The sequence below is a fragment of the Ischnura elegans genome, chromosome 9 (assembly GCF_921293095.1).
Source record: "Ischnura elegans chromosome 9, ioIscEleg1.1, whole genome shotgun sequence".
Classification (NCBI taxonomy): domain Eukaryota; kingdom Metazoa; phylum Arthropoda; class Insecta; order Odonata; family Coenagrionidae; genus Ischnura; species Ischnura elegans.
The window spans coordinates 90320895-90341992 of NC_060254.1; the positions used below are offsets into that span (position 1 = coordinate 90320895).

A 21098-nucleotide genomic window follows, 5' to 3' on the forward strand; every position below is an offset into this window, starting at 1 on the left:
GCAGAGAGGTATTTCAGGCAGCACAATCTAGTTGTGACGGACAGGCGCAACCAGTTGAAGGAAGAAAGTGTTGAAACTTATTCATGTTGATGTTTAACTAGTGTACATGATATTCAGGTTACTAATATCATTTTTAATTATTTATTTTATACCTTATTCTTTAATTTATTATTGTTTTACCCCATAATTACTGAAACCATGCCGTTATTTTTCAAATAATTGTGTTTCATCACACTTTGTGGTCAACTACCAGTGATACACTATGAAACTAAAGAAAAAAATAGATACTACAAAATGCTATACGCTATAATTGAAAGTGCTTTAACATTCAAATGAAAGTGTTATTTTCGCATGTCTCTACTAATTTTGTATCGTGGTTCATTTATTTTTCACCTTTCGCATTTATGCAAAAAAATAAACAAGCCTTGCCCATGAAATGAAGGTGGTCGATCGCATTCGTGCGGAGAAATGAAAAGGTTACAGCAATTTCTTCATATGCGCTACATTTCGTCGATTTTGCAGAGGCATTGGCCACTTTAAGGGCTTGATATGCTGTAGAGAAATGGTGGTTGGTACACCGGGTGAAAAAGGAGTGTTTGGTGAGAGTTAGAGTGGTTGTAAAAAAAATAACAATAGGCATACCTTCAGCAAAAAGTGCCAATGAAGCCATTTTATGTCCTGTTTGGCACACTGATAGGAAGGTTTAAGGCGATATACCCACAGAACTTTTTTCGAATACAGTAATTTTTGGCAATTTAGAGGCCTAACTTCAAGGAAACCAGTGCACGTGGTGCTACAGCAACTCGATCCTCAGCGCCTCAACGCTTCTCCTTGTGTGTTATTCTTTCCTCACAGCGAGGCGATGTATTTCACAGCTTCTTCTGACGCCTCCTGATCTCCTTAGGAATGGAGGGAAGGAATTCCAAGCGGAAAATCCGAGCTAGAAAGGAAGATGCGGAGGATTCTCTTCTCTGCCCCTCTGGGGTCGGCGAAATGCCTCCCTTTGAATCCGAGGCGACAAAAAGCGTTTAGTATCTCTCTCTCGCCATAGAAGAGGGGCAGATTAGTTCGCGGAAGAAAAAAAAGCCGAGCCGGCCGTATTTTGAAGGGACATTTGACATAAGCACGCACAATGCGTGAGCCACAACTCACACACACACCCAGAGGATATACATAGGAATGAATGGGGATCGGATAAGGAAACTCGACCCCACAAACTTCGAACCACCCGAAAAGTGTCTCGCTGCCGCCCTTCGGGGCAACAGTTTGCACCTGGCATCCTTTGAACTGCTCTGCCTCCTTTCGAGGGCAAAACGCCCCTCGTTTCCCTGGGATGAAGGCTAAGATGCTGCCCATCGTGGGAGGGTCCACAAAATGCCCCGCGAGGGAGAATGGGGAGCCAGCAAAAGGCCGCCTCAAACTGTGGGACTGGGCAAAGTGCCCTCCCATCGTCGCGGGGAAAATGGGACATATGAATCGCTCTGGGTCGTGGCCTTCCTGGAATGCGTGAAAGAGGACAGGATATCGTTTCTGGAACGGACGGGACAATTACACGCGCCTTGGGTACCATTGAATTGTTGCTGAAGCGTGGTAGGTATTTTCCGCTCGCACGAATATATAGCTCGGGGAGGTTATCTATGAGGTGTTGTTCAAATTAGCTTCTTATGGCTTTTTTTCACACTGCTAGGACCCGTTATAGGCAGTGTACGCTCGCATAACCATCCTTCCATCCAGCTAACTTCGTTTCACCATTCAACAGGCACGTTTTTGGTGGCATCACAGAAAAATCTCCAAAGCAACATATTGTTTCCCGATTCCCCGGCAAATTGCTTCGATCTTCATCACATATATACACGTTTGGATAGGTGATAAACATACCAACAAAATAGCCTCTTTCATTTGTATTGTCGCACTCAATAATGAGTGTGATTATTTTCTGACTATTTTACGACCATCGAATACTATATAAATCCCTAGTTTCCTATGAATGCAATATTTTTGAGAGTACGCACAGTTTGAGGGCGGAAAAAATAAATAAAAAAGCTAAGAAGAAGTATGATTGATTATCACAGAGTGAATAGAGATGCTATGATATGAAAACTGTTATTATGCGTAGGACACATCTAATAAACTGATTACACTAGAAATGCCATTCATGAAAGACTTAGAAAGATGATAGTATCTTATCAAGGAATTTTTGAGATAGCTACTCGTTACTCACTTTTATTTTAACGGTGTTGTAAATTAATATTCTAAACGGCAATTAATTTGTGAGATTTTGTAAGAATCGAGCCACCAGGCTCAAGTAAACTTTTCGTCTTTCGTAAATTGTAGCTACTGTAAACAATTTGATCAATTTTCAAGCGAAATCTGTATCCTCTAAGCCTCACATTAATATAAGGGTTTTGTAATCAACACGGGATATTTTTATGAGCGAAAACCACGTAACCTTATAGATGGAGAGAAAATTCGCCAAGGCAGAGTAGCGATCACCTTCTAATCTTACAGATCGCCAAAATTGCTCAGTCAAATGTCTTCGATCGCCTTTCTTCTTTTGCCTCATTATATCGATCGTTTCTTATCAATGCTAATTCTCCCTCTAAAGGGTATCTTTAGGCAGGGAGAGGGGATGGAAAAGGACTTTGTCCGCACCATGTCCGTTTCTTTCCCTGAGTTGAACATGTTAACACTGATGTGCCTACACAAACGTTTTATTATTTATTTTGCTATTTCTTTAAACGCTTCCTCATACATTTCTGTAAATTCTTTATTACCCAGGTGATACTGTCTGCTGAGTATAGATATCGACCATTACAGATATATAATTATAGATATGCAATTAAATATTATAGGTATGCAATTTTTAAAGATGAAATTTTATCAGTTATTTTTCTGAAAATTACTGCAATGTGAGTGATAGAACATGAAAAACAGTGTCAATATGGTCAATAGCATCATACTCAGCTATGTGAAAGTTGATTTTTATAAACAAAATGGTAACTTGGTTTTCTTTGACAGATTAATTTTTTTCTGTACGACATAATTCAATAAATCAGTGTCACTATTAGCGAGAGGAAGAAAACCAACATGCTTTCACATTTGTGAGAAGTACCAATTTTGCAGAAACACATTTCAGGAAGTGAGATTTGTGGTCGAACTAACGACGTATTAAAATGATTCAACAGTTTCCGGCTAATTTTCATGGAATTTTACTGTGATGAAGGGAATAATTGTTGAAAGTATTAAATTTATCTTCACCACCCGTAAAAATGCGCATTTTAGGCCTTTACAATGGGAGAATCTGGCAAATAACGCCGATATATGATCGCCAACCCACATTCCCTGGATACGGGCAACCTACCTAGATGATATTCGATCCTGACCTTCAGTTTTAGCAGGTGAAGACTTTGTTCCACCGCCACCGCAGGTTGAAAATGATGTTCATATTCTATTATAATGACAATGTACTAATATTCCAAACAATATATTTATGCTTGAAATATAACTAATTCTCCCGTCATGACAGATTAGTCCATGACGTAACAAAAATTAATTGGCGGAAAATGTCCCTCTCAAATGTTGTTTTTCTTGGTGGAAAAGCATGACGTGAGCGAAGGTGAATAATTATCAGGCATGGGTCCTCGAAAGGTGGCAACTTGGGGTGCTTTCCCCACACAGTCAGGATTTCAGGTAGGGCGTATCTCAGGATTGAGACATTACTGCCGCTATCCCTCCACTCCATCGAGACGAAAATAACTGTCCGAGGGGGCTCCGTGTGCGAGTTCTCAGGGAACAGGGGTGAAACAGAAGCGATATCACGAGAACTCGCCGGAAGTGTTTAGGACTCCGGAGTGGATGTTAGCGGCGATTGCTCGCGTTGGGCCCAATTTCGCCTCATTTCCCTGTGAGCGCGAGGGCCAAAATTCGAGAGACCGATGCTATCGGCGAAAATAAGGAAGTCTCCTCGATGATTACTGGGGCGCAACTGGGCGTTCGGGGGGTATTTTTTTTGTTATTCTTTTGGATAAAACCCTGCACATACCCGCCGGGGTTACATAATTCATGGAATCTATTCTATGCCGTGGTCAGTGTCAGTTACCCACCACAATCATACACTCCACACAAAATCTTGAATTACAATGTCCTGCTTTGTACTCTTGAGGGAGGCTGGCAATTGGCTCGCTAAATTGCGTGCTATTACCTGTAACGCGCGTGCAAAGTCACCCTTCTGGTTTAAGATTTCCGTGAAGAATACGAGAATGAATCTTTTATAAGTCAATGGGGCCTAGAAAACCAAATTGGGACGCATTATTTTAATTTTTCATATTTTTTACAAGAATGAAGCAAGTCACGATGTTGTTGATTTTTTTTTTAAATAATAGGCAAGGATAAAGATTCTTCTTACGAAATAAAATTGCACCATCAGGCACTAATAATGGAGAGAATGAACGGAAAAATGCGTTTTTAACGATCCTTTCAATTAGTCAAGACTACAAACAAGCTATTATATCGATATGATGCTGACGTTAAAACATGAATGATATGATGCCTTTTATTTTATTTTGCTGTCTACAAATCCATCACCGTACACATGGAAGAGGATTAATAGTAAATAGGATAGGAATTTTTGGAATACCGCACGTTGTAGAGAAAAATCAGGGAATTATAAAAAAAACTCGTACTCATGGTGAAAGTAAATTTTAAGTATATTGGAGTAGTTTTCGACCAGTATCTATATCATCATATCACGACCATATGCACCTATGGAAGAGAAACTTTTCCAAGCGTTCCCGTTTTATGAAAGACTTGAAAAAACATATTTTTATGCTCTTAGGAACTGATACGGAAGTATGGCAAAAACTTTACAACTGCTTTTAATGTGAATAACATATAAAAATAATAGTGCAGAAGGGTAATACTATCGCAAATGCATGAGAAAGTAAGGCAATAACTTCTGTCTTCCCCACGAAGAAAGTCTTCCCTTACTTCAACCAGAAAGTCTAATATATTTCATCTTACTTCCCCACATCCATGCCTTATCCCTTATTACTCTTTGAAACTGCCTACATCCTCCCGTCTCTAATCCCCGCCAGCAATTTTCTCCACTCACGCACCTTTCACCGAAAATTTGGCTTATTCTGTCCATTGTTCCCTTACTATCCAGTGGACGTTCTACCCATTCCTTTTTATACACCCTTATATCTTTCGCGGACAAAAGTTACGCTCATTATATTCCTTTGACCTAGACCATATGGCCATTTCAGTGCAGATGTCCAGTGTGTAGGATATTGCTTGAATAGCAGCTCAGTGAAGTGAAGTCAATTACGTTTCCCAGAGAGCTCTCGCTCTAGTTATTCACCCCTTATCATCTTTTTCTGTATTATCACAAGAAAAATAGGATTTCAGAGTTTGAATTGGATTTATTTAGTAATATTCGGTCTTGTGATGATTGAATCAATGGCTTAAAAATGATTATTGCAAGGCGTTAACTTTTCCTTTTTCTCCCTGCGGAAAACTGTGTCTCGAATTATTTCTATACATGTAATCGAACGTGATACATGTACACATGTACTATTGTACAGTGACTTGACTGAAATACTCTTACGCCACTGTTCTATTCTAAATATGCCTTAAAGTCAATTAGAGGGTTCCAGTGTGTAACGTGGATAAGCCTAGAGATGTTTTCGCGTTGAATTAATCCCAATGCTGATGGCTGCAGTGTTGGCCTCAGCTCTTTTTTATTTCGAACTGCTTTGAGCGTACTACGCGTACGGGTCTAGTTAATTACTCCAATGAAGAAATTTTAAGGTGACATGTCTTCAGAATCGAGATAAATTGATATTTGAAAAAATTTAGCCAATAAATACTTCTTCACGAGTCATTTTATCTAAACTCCCATTTTTTCATCCTTTGAAAGGTTTAAAAATCAATGGATATATATAATAATGGATAAATAGTAAATATAATTTCCAATAGATATAAACAACGTGACAACAAAAATATGGCAATCTGACCCATCGTGTTACCTTGGATCATTAGATTTCAATCTTTGTTACATAGAAGAAACACAATTTAAACAAAAGCGTTTGTGCAGGCAGCCAATCATTCCCATCACGAAATCTAGAGATTTTGGTATTTTATTCTTTGTCGTACTGATAGAAGCAAAAAATTGCTCTTCTTTTACTCAGATATTTTAGAAAGCAGTAGCGCTTTTGTGAACAGTTTTCCTCGCGTATCAGGTCAAATCGATTTTTTTATGACTGTATTCGGCAACAATACCGAGCCAGAGAGGGATGTAAGTACCTACCAGTACTTACTGTAGGGCGACCAGTGCATAGGAACCCTCGTAGAGACAAAGCATTCCTGTCAATTAGAGCAGTCAGTAGTACGTCGAAAGGAGAGTTCGAAAAGACACGTTCGCCGGCCTCTAACGTTCTTGCGAAATGAGAAACGACGGAAAAGCGGGGAGGGGGATAGCTGCCGCAGGGGAAAAGAGTTGCTACGTTCAAAAAACCCAACTATCACTGAGCAAGCTCGTTAGAGGGAAGGAACAGATGTCCTTAATGAGTATCACTGCGCGCAACTGCGTTGACAGAAAAGGACACGATTAATTTGACCCGAGGATGGAAGGATTCCGTCGGAAATGATGACTTATTTCAACTCGCCGAGTGGAAGAAACAGCTTGCATTATCGTTCAAAGGAGTTCGAAGCAATCAACGCGCAACTGCAGTTTCCACAGATATTTTTTAGCAAAATTTCTCTTAATTTACCGACCATTCTGCCAAAGTCTCAGCCAAACACAATTACGGTAAACTTCAAAGCAATCTTAGAAAAATATACTGGAATTAGCCGGAGAAAAGAGTATGTTTTCGAACTTGAACATAAAAATAGGAATATATAAGGATTTTTACGTGTTTTGTCAAGAAAGTAGTGACCAATGATAAACAAACATTAACTCATAGCTAATACTTCGTAAATGTACCTACCAAAATGTATTTTAGAACCGCTACTCATAGTAAAGTCTCATAACTGCTACTCATAGTAAATAGCCTTGCAAATACATAGATCAAAATTGACTTCTATTTTAGAATAAACAAATTTTTCATTTCTTATGAATAGATGCATATTAACCTAAGATGTCATAGTTCAATTGGAAACAGCACGGAATGAATATTCTGTTAATTACGTGAAGTGTTTTTAATTAATTTTCGTTGAAAATACACCAAAATTTGCTTCTTTTATGGTATATCCATAGAATGTGAAGGCATGTATTTACTATATGCCGAGCGTAATTTGGCTTACAATAGAACAAAAGGTAGATGAAATAATTAAGAAGACTAAAAATTATCTCAGGAGAAGGAGTCTCATCATCAAATATCCAATGGTTTCGGAAATGAATGATAATGCCTTGATGAATGATGTAAATAAATAAAGGATCGTAGCACTTTCCATAAAATATTTTACTGCGTGCAACGCGTTTCGGCTCACTGAGCCATCATCTGGTACAACATGATGTCTCAGTGAGCCGAAACGCGTTGTCCGCAGTAAAATATTTTGTGGAAAAGTGCTACGATCTTTTATTTATTTAAATATGTCTAACTTCCACCAATTGACGCCTGAATCTGTTGAACTTATTCGGTGCATTAATGAATGCTGCAGTAACAAATTTTAATGCTTTTTGTGGTTATGAAGGAAATTAGCTCATCACGTGCCTGAAGAAAGCAAGGAAAATCGTATGCTACTGCACCAGCCTCTTTTATTACTTTGCTTTTGATGATTTGTCACACTCTTCAAAAGCGTATGCCTTCAATTTTGGCAATGGGCGATGCATCGCTGACAATTGTTGTGATAGTTGAGAATGAATTCCTCATTTACGTCATGGTCTATAATGATGAACAAAAATGCAAGCCAGTGATGATTATACTAGAATATTTATGGCATACTAGCGTGGTATATTGAGCTGTGATGTTGTTTTTCATAGTTTCCCCGAGTTCAAGTTATGTCTAACGATTTCGGCTGCCCATTTGATGATGAACTAAGTTTTTATGACTCATCAGGGACTAAGTTTTTAAACTGTTGGGGATCACACTCACCATGAAACAGTCAGGTCCCTGCATGCACACAGCATCCCTGCTTGGTCCACCAGAAAACTGGAAAATGGAGAAAAAATATTAGATGAGATGTTATAAAGGAAATTTTCGCATATTGCGCGACAAATACTAAAAAAATATAAAAAACTAAACTTAAACAATAAACTCATAGGTAAGTTACTACTGCTAATTTTTTTATTAATAAGTTCATTATAATTAATATGCGTTATAAATTAGCTTCTTTTGGAGAGCAGGCATGATAGAACTATAGCCACCCTCCTTATCCCTCCGGAAACTTTTACTGACTATGCCACAGACGAAATCGATTAGGGGTGTTAAATTCCATCCGTCACATGAATAAGACGACGAGAAATTGGGGCTGACTTTAGCAGTGAGCATCTTCAGACTCTTCTATTACAATACTGAAAGAAAGTACAAGAGCCGCGAGTAGGCAGTCATTCATTGTACTGCATTCCTAAGTTTAGTATACTGAAGCACTCCATTAATTTCTTTTGCTAGCTAACACCTTGGGTTTCCTGATTGTTTTATGCATTGCGACTTTTCCTTCTAGTCTTGCCCCCTTAAATTTCTCACTCACTCTCTGTGTCTTCTGAAACTACCTGTTTCAAGTGCAGTGCAGTGCGGTGCTCCACGGGAATTCGTTTTTCCTCCTCACGATAAAAGACGTTACCAAATGCTAGGCGAAATTTTGTTGGAGATTTCCTTTTCATGCGTAAACTGCTGGTGTCCTAACATTCCCCGCCACTTGACTATTGGGCCGCTTTGCGGGGTATTATATAGATGTACCTAGATGAATTTTTTAGGTCAATATTCAAGCATTCTTTTTTTCCTTTCCTTCCCTTGCGACTGTCGATGACGTAAAAATCAAGCTCAGCCAATCGTTGCTTTCCTATGGATTCAAAATAGAAAAAAGACCTATTATTCTAACTCCATTCGAAGAAGAGAAACTCCATTCTAACATTCCGTGCATGTGTATTATGATGGAAAAGGAAATAAAAAAGAATGAATGAAAAAGTATGAATGGTGACTGACTTCTCCTATTCGTCTGTACATTCCCTCGTTCTTTTTCCCATACCCGTCTATCATTGAGGAGGCAGAATATGCTAAAAAGCAGAATTTTTTTTTATTGATGGGGACCTATCGTTCAGCTCCTCCTATGATCCCTCTGTGCTTTCTTTAACCCTTTTCTCCTTAGCCAACCATTTCCCTCTGTCGATTACTTGTAGTGGTTAAGGGGGTTCCCGTTTAATGCGTATCCTGAGCGTTGCCACACAACCCGGGGCGTATTATGTTTTGCAGCGTGGCACCTGTTGCCAAGGGTTGGTTGGAAGGTAATCAATCAAATCCAAAAGCCCCTCCCATTTCAACACCCTTCAGCCCTCTCCATCCTTCTGAACTTGCTAAAGTAAACCCGGCCGAACAGTTGAGCCAGAACTATGGAAGTCATCCGCAGGGAGGTATACGGATGCCTGACGCTCGCGCTTTGAAACATGGCCCGAGGTTGAAAGGAACACCTAGAGCCTATGGATGATTTAAATATAACTACAAATTCTCCGAGGATGGGAGCCATGGTAGGTATATTTCACAGCTGAAAAATCGGGTTGAACTCAAGTGATTACGGGAAAACGATGATACCCTACAAGTCTATTGACTTAAAAATGGTAAAATTCAGAATTATAACGGTCCTTCTCCAAAAAGGAGGCATAATATTTAAATTATTCATTGTTTGTTTCTTAAAAGTACCAATAAGGATTTTTGATACAAAGTTTTAGTTCTATAATTGGCAAAAATATTGCTTAATTAGCATGGTGATCATCTTTTAGCCACTATAGAAATAGGGTCGTAGCAATAAAGGCGAATGTTAAATGTTGCTACTTTTACGACCGAAAAACTCTCATTGTCTATGCGATAAACCTCTAATTTTTGTCCAAAAACAAAGTTATTCAAATCTCTCTATACTGAATAGGATAAACATTGAATGCATTTACCAAGAGTTCATAGCAAGAAAAGTCATCTTAAGTTTTATGACAGAGCCCACTCTCTCTCTTGGAAGTGCTTTTCCGCATCCAGCAATAACTGCTATCAGAGGAAGGACCATCTTGCTAGGGGAGAGCACTCCGTTGGTTATTTGAGGCTGCAGAGTTAAAACGTATAAGAGAATGGAAAGAAGCCATTACAGTGACTCCATGAATGATGTTGACGAATGAAAATAAGCGAGGATCTGGCACATTTGGACCAGCCTCTATCCAATGGAAATGATTTCTCTCCTCCATATGGCGCCTGCTGAGTTGCTGCAGAAAAGAAGACGACCGCTATTAACGAAGATTAGGATCGTGTCTGAACTATTTGGAGCCGCAAGGGAAATTTTCTTTCTTCAGAATTCACATACGAAGCACTGGCATAAAAGGGTTTACCGAGTCTTATACTATTCATGAGCAATAGAACCTCAGTCACTTGAAGGTCAAGTGCGCATCTAGAAAATTGAGGTTCCAAGGGTTTCTTGGGGGGATCTTACTGTCTGAAATGCGGGGAACAATCATATTTGGATGTATGGTCTTAGGTTTTCCCGCCGTATCAGTCGCAGAAAATTTTCTCGGGTTTTCCATCTTCCGAAGAATCATTCGGAAGATCCCCTGACGATGATCAGCAAGTCGCGGATCGAAACGTCGAGAGACATGGACGACATCAACCGGTGGAAAACCCGAGAAACTTTTCTGCAATCATATTTGGAATCAATCCCCGAGGATTTTCGAATTTGAAAGTTAGAGTTACTAACCAGCAAGAACTCTTGATCCAGGGGAGAATTCTTTAGTACTTCCCTTTCTTAGTTTAGAGTAAAAAGAATGCTCGAGCGAATGAAAATGGCCACATTCGTATAGATGATGGATCTTAACATGAATCATTCGATGAGTCCTTAATTTCTTCTGGCAACAGCGTGTACGCGATGAAAACGAACCGTTCCCGTGCAAGAGAGCCCTGTAAGTGAGCCGTTAAACGTGCGACTTAGGTGGTCACTTATTACATTTCCAAGTAGTGTCCGAATAACCCCAAATTCGGAAATATAGATAAAAACCCCTGGAATTATTCCTATCGCCCGTGCAGGCGAGAGCAAAAATTGCACCACACTTCAGGAATGATTTGCTTGTACTCCTCCTCGCGTTAACCCACATGAATTAAGTACCCATTCCTCACTCTTCAATCCTGCGTCTAACTCATCACTGTAATGACCCCATCCTCAGAGAGAACGAAAACGGAAAAAGCCGGACAGAATAACAAAATGGCATTTTTTAGTTATAAACTTGAAACTTCGCAGATATACTAAAGAAATAACTGAAATTTAAGAATATGTACTTCAGTTGACATAGGTCTTACCTGTTACTGAGATACAGAGGTTCAAACGTGAACAATTTTCCGAAGTAGGTAGATGGTGAAGTTATAGGTGGATTCTTGCGGAATAAGACCAATGTCCAATGAAGTACATATCCTTAAATTTCATTGTATATCTGCGAAGTTTCAAATTTATAACTCAAAAAAAGCCATTTTGTAATTTTTTCCTGCTTTTCCGATTTCCGCCCACAGTGCGTAGTTGCATTCAGGCGAAACCAAGTAAAGTTTTTGCTCGGTTCCGAAGAGATACGATTTGTTTAATTTTCTGTTTTTGTTGATTCTGGTAAGGACCTATTGCAGTGTATTTATCATGTATTATAAAATCTATTGCTCATATATTCTCCATGTATATTATTCTGAAAAAATCGTACTTCGATACTTCAAGTGCGTGCTTCGTGGAATGAGAATACAGCTATCTTCCTCAAGTATATAAGTAATTTAATTGGATATCGTATTGCTAAGGCCTGGTTACACGATACATTAACATATACGAGTTAATGTCTGTTTGCGTGAATAACTTTTGTGGATCAGAACGGAACATGTACGAATGCATTAACCCAGGCCCGTCGCTAGCTGATCTGGCGCCCGGAGCTAACTGGGATCGTGCCCCCCCCCCCCCCCCAATAACATTGATATACCTGCAATCGGGAGATTTGAAAATTAATTGAAAACTTTTTTTCATAATACAGATATTTTATTGATTATGAAAGTAAAACGTACAAGAATATTTAAAAATTTCGGTAAAAAACTTGCCGACCGCGTAAGTCACGAGCCGATGTTATGTGTGTCTGCGTTTTGCGACGTGAAGGAGCCTCGGAACTATTTCATTGTGTTGAAGAGAGCTGAGAGCGCCACACAGCGGATAACGTTGTTAATCAAAATTTAAAAAAAAATTTAGTCAGCGAACACGGTGCGCCCCCAACTTGCTGCGCCCAGGGCAAAATGCCCTGGTTGCCCCGCCCTCGCTACGGGCCTGCATGAACCAAATTAAAACACGCTCTATTTTTCGTTCATGCATTCGCACAAGTTGGGTGGTTAGACGGTGCATTTTTGTGTTCATTCATACGTTCATAGATTTAGGCATTGACTTGTACGTGTTAATGTATGGTGTAACCAGGCCTTTAAAATATGGTGAAGACCAGAATGAAGTATTCAACCACTATTATTTGTTTTTACAACATAAGCTCAATAGGTGTTGAAGGAAAAAAACTTAGCTTTTGCCAAACAGTGATTTATATACGACCGATCATGGTTTCGTTACAGCGTAATATTATTAAGGATTTTATTCCTTCAGCTCCCACGATAAAGGATTTCCACCAAGTTATGCCCAAGCTCAGTATTACTGCTAAAGCCTATGCGGCATATTCCTAGGATTTACGAACCACCCAAACATTTCTGACTGCCCCTGCACTTACCCTTTGGCCAGATTAACGGAGAGTGACAAACTGCGGTGGGGTGGTACTCATGGTATTAATCCGTGAATAGCGATTCATTTGCATGGAGAGATTGTAACGATGATAATTAGCAAAAAGAGCTTACTATATATGTCCTAAAAACTGTGGCTCTAATACCTCTTATCGCATGAGTGCGTTATAATGTGCGTGGTGACTTATTTTTCACCCCATCCCACCCTCCCTATCCATTCAACACAACCCCCCACCCCAATCTTTCCCTCCATTTGCTGCAATCATCCTCATTCGAATGGTAAATCCTCCCCTAGCATCCCTTCGTTGCGATCTCTGCCAGTATTCCTTCCTCGGCTACTCCCCCCTTTTCCCCTCCGTTAACTGATTTCTGGGACACATAACGCATAATTTCCACCGCAGAGACCATTATAGACGCCATTTGACGCTCCCATTAACCCTCAAACATTCTGGTTTAATGGTTTGCGACGGGGGAGGGGGGTTAGAGGGGGGCACACGAATCTCTCTCTTCGGAGGCGATTATGAATTCGTTCAGCATCCACCCCTTTTTATAATGGTCGGACGAGCAATAGGGGGTCGGATTTTGCCCTCCTCCGTTGCTAATGCACCCTTCCCATAAGGTGGATTTGCAGTTAAATGGCATAAATTTCACCTTAATCATATCCGCGCAGAAGGGAAATATCATGGCGTCTTCCTTCTAGGGCAATTGGACTTTCATTTTTATGGCGTCGAAAGCGTGTGTGGGAATGAAAAACGGGAAAAAATGTTTCTTTATGAAGTAAAGAAAGTAATGGATTCTACTTTGAAGCGAGATCCTCCTGTGTGTAATAAATGATTAAATAATGTGTGAATTATCATTAATAATAATTTTTACTCTTAGGTTTACGTTACGATATGGAGGAAATTCTCAAAATGCAATAAAAAATAAGGAATTGCAAAGTGAAGAAGATTAAAGATAAGTAAAATGGTACATCTCAGAGTACAGTCAATCATCTTTTTTTCATGTTTTCTATTTCTTCCTTATTAATGTAAAAATTTAAAGTGATTACTTTCTCTAAATAATGTATGTATCTTTCTGACCCTGCCGCGTGAACGGCGGTGGAATATTCAAGAATTGCCAAGAGAAAAAAATTTTTCTCATGGCAATTTTTGCATAAAAATGTATGTATATTTTGTAACTTTGGTAGCACATATACATTTTATCTTGTTATATGACAGCACAACTAAATCATTCTGCATGTAAGAACGAGTCGGTTAACCCAAGACAAAGTTTCTCCAAAGGGGTTTCCATTTCAGAATACCTATTTTTCTAAATTGTAATTAGACGTGTGGAATAAAACGTACTCTTTTTATTACATGAGTTAAATATACGAGTAAGAATTAATTGTAAAATTGTGCAATGCCTCATTTAATCAATATTATCTACTGATTAATTATCTGCATTAACCGTTAGATATGTACATACGGAAATTTCGAAAGATTTTTTTTTAAATTTCAGCTCAAGAATAGATTTTACTGAAAGCAATAATTTCTAGAAAAATACTGCAAGCCAAAGAAGGCAGTTTATTATCAAATTTATTTATTATCAAATTCCCCGTAAACAGCACATGACGGCCTTTTACAACGAGGATTTCCAATATTAACGAAGTACAACACAAACATCCATACCCTGGATAGGGATCACCTACCCAGGCGGGATTCGAACCCACGACCTATGGTTTGGCAGGCGAGGACTTTACCCCACCGCCAGGCGAGGTTCGCTAGCAATATGCAGCTTTTTTACTCATTTTACTTCAATCCACTACCTATTACAACAGAAAAAAGGCACTGTATCTCATTATCTGTTTTATCGTCTGAAATGCAAAATGCTGGATTTTTTTATTAATAGCATTGAATTAATAGCAAATTCAATAATATAATTATATTGGCATTTTTTACAATCATCTAAACGAAGTATAAGATATTCGAACGTCCATAGCCACAGACAGCATAACCTGATGGAAAATATTAAAAACCTAAAAATATATTTAAAAAACTAAGGTAACTTGTCCACCAAGCATTTTCAATATCATATTCGCTATAGTTTCAGCACCTAGTGATTGATATACTTTCAAGCTGACATCAAGTGCTGAAGCAAATGCTTGTTCAGTTACTAAATATTTTTTTGTGTGAAGTTAAAATGCTTTTACTTTTTTATGCGGAGAAACTCGAAGCGTGCGGTTCAACTCCCTGCCAGGGATTTCTAGGCCTACCGCTGCTTATCTCCGATTGCACTGCATCATAGTGAAAGAGAGGTCACTTTTCATGAACTTAGAAGTAAATGGTGCATCGTTAGGTAGATTTTCCCTTCTTGCCTGAACAATGGCTCATCCATAGGGGTCCTAGGTTCCTCTAGTTGCTACCATTGGTTCAAAACTTATACTAGATAAAATTGAAACTTTTGGGAGGACACCAAAAGTGCTTAGTTAATTTTTTCCCGCTAATTTACCTACTCCGACGAATTCAAATAATACGAGGCGTTATTTTTAAACAAAATAACTTTCTTCAATAGTACTGTAAACACCATTATTTTCTTTCCCTCTAAACTCCCAAGAAAGAGATACTAATTATATTACCGCTCATAATTTATACATTTTAAAATATATTAGAGTGTTTTAAATATTGATTACTCATTCCTTATTCCATAACCTTATAATGATTTTATAGCCACTCTAACCATCCAATTTACGTTTATCGCAATCTAAGTTTCACTCCTTCTTTCCATTTTCCAAGCCTAGATAAATCCACCACTGCGACTGGAGATGCCATCGCTCTCGCGCCAGAAAGACAAGTGAAGCGCTCGGCGCGTGCGTTAGCCGCCTCCCCCCCTCTCCACCCCTTCACTCACGCACTCTCGGCATCGGGAGAATGAATGGCCGCGTGGAATGCTGGGAAGGGTGAGCGGTCGATGGCTTTACGTCGACTCGTCAGGTGCCCCCTTATCGGCTTTACTACGCTCACTAATGATTTCCACTCCCAGCAGCGTGACTCCGCATTCTGAAGCATGAATCACTGGACCGTTTTTTCGCGCACCCGTCCAGGATCCTTCGCCACCAGATTACCACTCGAGAATTCAACAGCCTATTGCCGCATATTCCATATAACTCGGTTAATTATGTAGAAACTACGATTTATTAATATGTTTTATTATTTATACGGGGCTGCGATAAAAATATATTAGGATTGCAGATGGATGCTTCCGCGGTGTGGTTCATTATGCGCAGCTTGGCTTTCGGGTTGTCCTACGCGTCGTTTAAAGCCTGAAGGCGCCTGCTACAACGCCAGCGAAACTGTCGCAGGAAGATGAATCGACGTGGAGGACAACCTGGAAGCCAGGTTGCGTCTCTATTAGGATTTTTGTTCATTTAAACCCTACACTTTTATATTAAATATGTTTGTGTGATATTTGGGCCACATAGTGAGGCGTGATGGTCTGATGGCGACAAATATATAACAAAAACTGAAAAGGAAAACCTCGAATAAAATATACGAAACAAGTAAAACAGTATAAAAAGCAAAAGATTAATGTTGGTGTTTAATGATTTGCTGATTGGAAAATGGAATGTAAACCTGCGTCAAAGCAATCTTAGGTTCTCTGACGAGTGATTATGATGATATTTGTACATTTGTAAGTCCTCTACTTTCTTCTTTTTTTTAAATTCGACTTTTGGTTGCGTAGCATTGGGGTGTCCCCTATGAAAAAATTGTATAAACCTGTTTCAAAATTTTATACAATTTATACAATTGCCATGGCAATTGTATAAATTGTATAAAATTTTGAAACAGGTTTATACAATTTTTTCATAGGGGGTGACTCTAATTCCCCTAGGGGAACGATTGATATTGATCCAACGAAATTTTTAAATGATCTTTGTGCATGAATGACAAGTCGCAACATAATGTCTATTCGCAGTTATGATTGACATCAGGTATTTCATTCACGAGCATAGGCTATTAGTGTTGGAATAAGTGTCTGTATCGTCTCCTTTTCCGATATCCTTGAAAATAATGAATCCAAGGAGAAGTTATTTCAGGTATTTTTGAGCCAATTCTCACGTTATTATTCCGTTTTTTGTATTCTAATACCTCGTGAAACCAAGTTCAGGGTCGAAACAGTTGAGAGAGAGAGAGAGAGAGATTTTCACGCAAAACATTATTAACCTACTTTAAAACAATCCAGCATTCAAAAGTGCATTAAATGCAGAGATTGTTATTTACAACTCGTTTGTGTGAATTGCGAGAAAATGGAATTGCAGCTTAATAATGTTTTATTAGAAATTTTGGGGAATAAGTGGCTGTATTGTATCATGAAATGGAAGTGTTCGCAATATTTCTATGCGCAGCAAAAGAAGTAAAGTAACCTATATGGAAAACCATCCATTATTTACTTATATGACTTGCATGAGCATGCAATATGCTTTGCCTAAAGTTACTGCTTACCTGTTTCTAAGAATTTTTGTTTTTTTTCCTCAATTTTCCTTAATTTTTTTTCCTTAATATTGGGTAAGAGGAAAGTCTAGGAATGTGAGGTTTTTGTGGAGAATCAATTGAATTGTTATGATCCGTATTGCAGGGAATGGTAAGTAAAACCTCAACCCTAGTCAAGATGGAAGGACTTCTTATACATGTAAATATACATAAGAGCCAACTTTATGCTAAATCTGTGCAATAACCTCAGAAATAAATTACAATGTTATCTACAACAGATTTCCAAAGGTGCATCATTTCTGAAGAAAGCTGTCCAATCTGTTGCGTAAAGCTAGCATGAATCAAAATCTGAACGCGATGAGATAAGGAAGGAGTGAGACCTTCGATGAATCAATGCTAAACGCGTTTGTTGACCGAAATATACGTCCCAACATCATACGTATTTCATGAGGAGCTCGGGCGGCTCCTCGACGTTCTAACTTGAAAATTTCGCGATAAGCCGCTAGCTTAAATGTCTTGCGTAAAAATGTTATTTTGGAGTAAAGTCACTCTACGACAAGAGGTTTGGTGCCTCCCTCAAGGCCTTTACGGATTTCGATGAAAGTTGTGCAAACAACAATGCATATTTTAGTTGAATATTGGTAAAACAATGCAATGAATATTGGTTCACTGGTGCCAGATATTTCTTGGGCCTTGCGTCATAACCTCGTGAAGCATAAGTTGGAATTTTTGGAAAATTTGAGACCCTCATTAATAACATAACTTATGGTATCAGGGTTAACTCTGTGAAGCCTTCCCATTGTGGAAAATTAAAGAATCAACTTAGTTAGGTTCACTAATATATTTGAAAAAGCACGACCCGGGTTTCAAAACATAGTAACCTTCTGCCTGAAGAAGATCCCCCTGTAGATGAAATGCTAGTCGACCTGCAGTTCTGAATAGAGAAGATTCCCTGAGAAAGAAGAAAAAGTCGTTCTTCGAAACGTCGGTAGTCATCGAGCCAATTATTTAGTGGAACACCCAAGAATCCTTCCTACACTTGATTCTTTTTTCATTTTCCATGACATTTTTAAAAAGTTGAATGATCAATTTGCTGAATTGTGAAGTAAATAATTTCGTAAAATAATAAGGTTCGATTTCGGATAAGTAAAAAATCGCTTCGCCAATAGGATTTAAAGTGCTAAGTGCGATAATATCCTTAGTGTGAAAATTCCATAAAATCATAATTCACCTGACATTGGGGCTACTAGTGACTGTAGGGAAACGTGCATATGACTGACTTGACTTGACTGAAGTTTATTTTACCTGGGTGGGGTGAGGGCAGATAGACCCATCTTCCCCAAACCCAGGACTCTCTCTACAGAGTTACATGGCATATCAAAGGGGTGGCACACAGGCCGGTAAAATTCCTGGTTTAAAGCAATTATTCAGATTTGCAGATAACCTCTGGATCATCCAGCGAATAGCAGTCAAGCCTTTCGGGCAGCGTGGTTTGTGGCCGTCGCAGGAAAACCCCACTTATGGCCATACGTGAATAAAGGGCATTAATGAATCGAGGGTGGGGTGTATCTGTTACATTTTGAATCGACATAGGAGAAAATGTGAGTAGAAAGAAATAAGGCTCTCACCCTTTGGAGGCATCTCGCCCGGCACTGGGCCACCTTCAACGGCGAGGACCACCGCCTCTTGCCGCCACCGTCGACACTGCCGCTCCCCGCTCCGTCCGCCCACATCCCGGGTGCCGCCGCTCCCTCCCGCACACCCGCCGCCGACGCATCCCCCTGCACCTCTTCTCCCGCTCCGGTCACCGTTGACGGCGAGGGAGAAGCGGTAGTCGCAGGGAGATGCGGTCCCCGCTATCTGGCCGGAGCAGCGAAGTCCGTGGCGGGCAGGGAGCGCGGAGATGCCGGGCGTTGTGGCACCAGTGCCGCGCCGCTCCCTGTGGGGACCACTGCGAGGGTGATGGCCCAGAGCAACAGGAACAGGAGGCTAGAAGTCGCCATTTGTTTGGGAAGTGCTTGAGCCATTCTCACGAGTTCATGTGGAAGCGCACGTGGTGACTATGAAGAGTATGCCTGAGTTGGCGGACCAGATATGTACGGACGATATATCAGTTTTTCACTGGATATAGGAACTCTCTTTTGGAGGATATTTGTGATTCGTATTTCGGAAACCACGGATGAAAATTTTTCATCTTATACGGAGCATCTTCATAATGTTGTGGTTCACTTCAGCAACGCTATATCGCCGCCAGTAATCGGCAATAGGATTGATGAACTTTCAATCACTCGATTGTAATTTTGGCGTCCGTAGTCTAATAGTTTTTCTTGCGAAGAACAGACCTCCGTCATGTATTGGCCCGATTTCGGGGATGTAAGAAATCGTCTCGCCAATAGGACTGACAGAGACCAGTACGACGACTTTTTTAGTGTGAAAATGAAAAATTAACAAGACACCATCAGTGATGAAAACAAACTGCAATATTCAGCGTTGGTTACTGATAAACCAGGTGTCGCATCCCAAACTTGAAATAATTCAGTTAAATTATAAGTAGTGGAATCCTCTTTCTCAGTATCTTGGAAGTAAGACCGCATGGACATAGATACAGTCAACTGGCGGGCGGTCACTTTTCGTATTCCGCAGTTATCACAAGTGGGCTACGCTAGTTTAATGACTCTTTTTATAAATGTATACGCTTTTTTAATTTCATTTTGCCTTTTCATCACCGTGAAGCACAGCGCTTGGTGTTAATAAATTTGCAATGAAAAGTTTGCTGCGCCAGAAACTGATTGCATTCAGCTAAACGTTATGTTGAATTCTTCACAATATGAATCAAGGTTTCCAACAACACACACTGCGATTTATTTTAAGAGCAATAATCTTTAAACACGAGTGAACATGGTCCAAAATTTTTCTCTAAGTTTACGGAAACAGATTGCAGATCCAAATGTAAGAGATAAATCGGGTAACGACGGAGTACGGGTGGACACAAAGATGAGTAACACACTTGGCGATGAACTTGAATCGCCGAGAACCTCAGTAGACCAAGCGTTCTCCGATCAGTTGGGGTGAGCAGTCCGCACCGCTCACGGAGAATGCGCCGGCGATACTGTCTAGGGAAACCACGGCACCGCCAGCTCCCGACGGAGGTGAGGTGAACACAACACACGGCAGCACTTTCGTCGTCGTCCGCGTGACGGTCGCTTCGAGAAGAGGAGGAGGAGGACCTCTTTTGACGATTCTCCGCTTTCGACTGATCCAACTGGGGTGCGCTCCGCCGCTGACACTCTAGGAGGGTGGGGTGGGGTGGGGAGGGGTGTGGCTGGAGGGGAAGTGTGGGGGTGGGAACTTCCCCTTTCAACCCCTGTGCGCGGGGCCATTCCCTTCGCTGAATTTCGCTCGGGAGGAGCGGGGAACGGCAAGAAGCACTGCCCTGAGGGTGGTGCATAGGCGAACGTCTCGGCCACGAATATTACAAAATCCACAAGTTGGCCTCTAAATGTGTTGTCAACCACGGCGCATTTAATTGGGTTTGCAAAAGTCGCCACTCGTGTCGCTGACGGACAAATTGATCCGAGTTTCACGGGGAAATAAGACGCATAATAAGGGGTATTAACCGAAATTTATATACATTATGTAGTGATCTATTAAATTCATGAATTTTCCATGCCGTTCTCCGCAATTACAAACATTGTATCGCAAATTCGGC

General features: G+C 40.0%; 1 protein-coding gene across 1 annotated transcript in view; it reads right to left on the reverse strand.

Moving 5' to 3' along the window:
- LOC124165896 overlaps nucleotides 1-20457 on the reverse strand; it is a 41224-nt gene extending 20767 nt beyond the window's left edge. Inside the window, exons 1-2 of the mRNA XM_046543436.1 lie at nucleotides 19018-20457; nucleotides 8094-8150 (exon numbers count right to left, since the gene is read on the reverse strand). Coding sequence (XP_046399392.1) covers nucleotides 8094-8150; nucleotides 19018-19122 — 162 coding nt within the window. The 5' untranslated portion in view covers nucleotides 19123-20457. The remainder of the gene's footprint in view (nucleotides 1-8093; nucleotides 8151-19017) is intronic.
- Nucleotides 20458-21098: the final 641 nt, after the last annotated feature.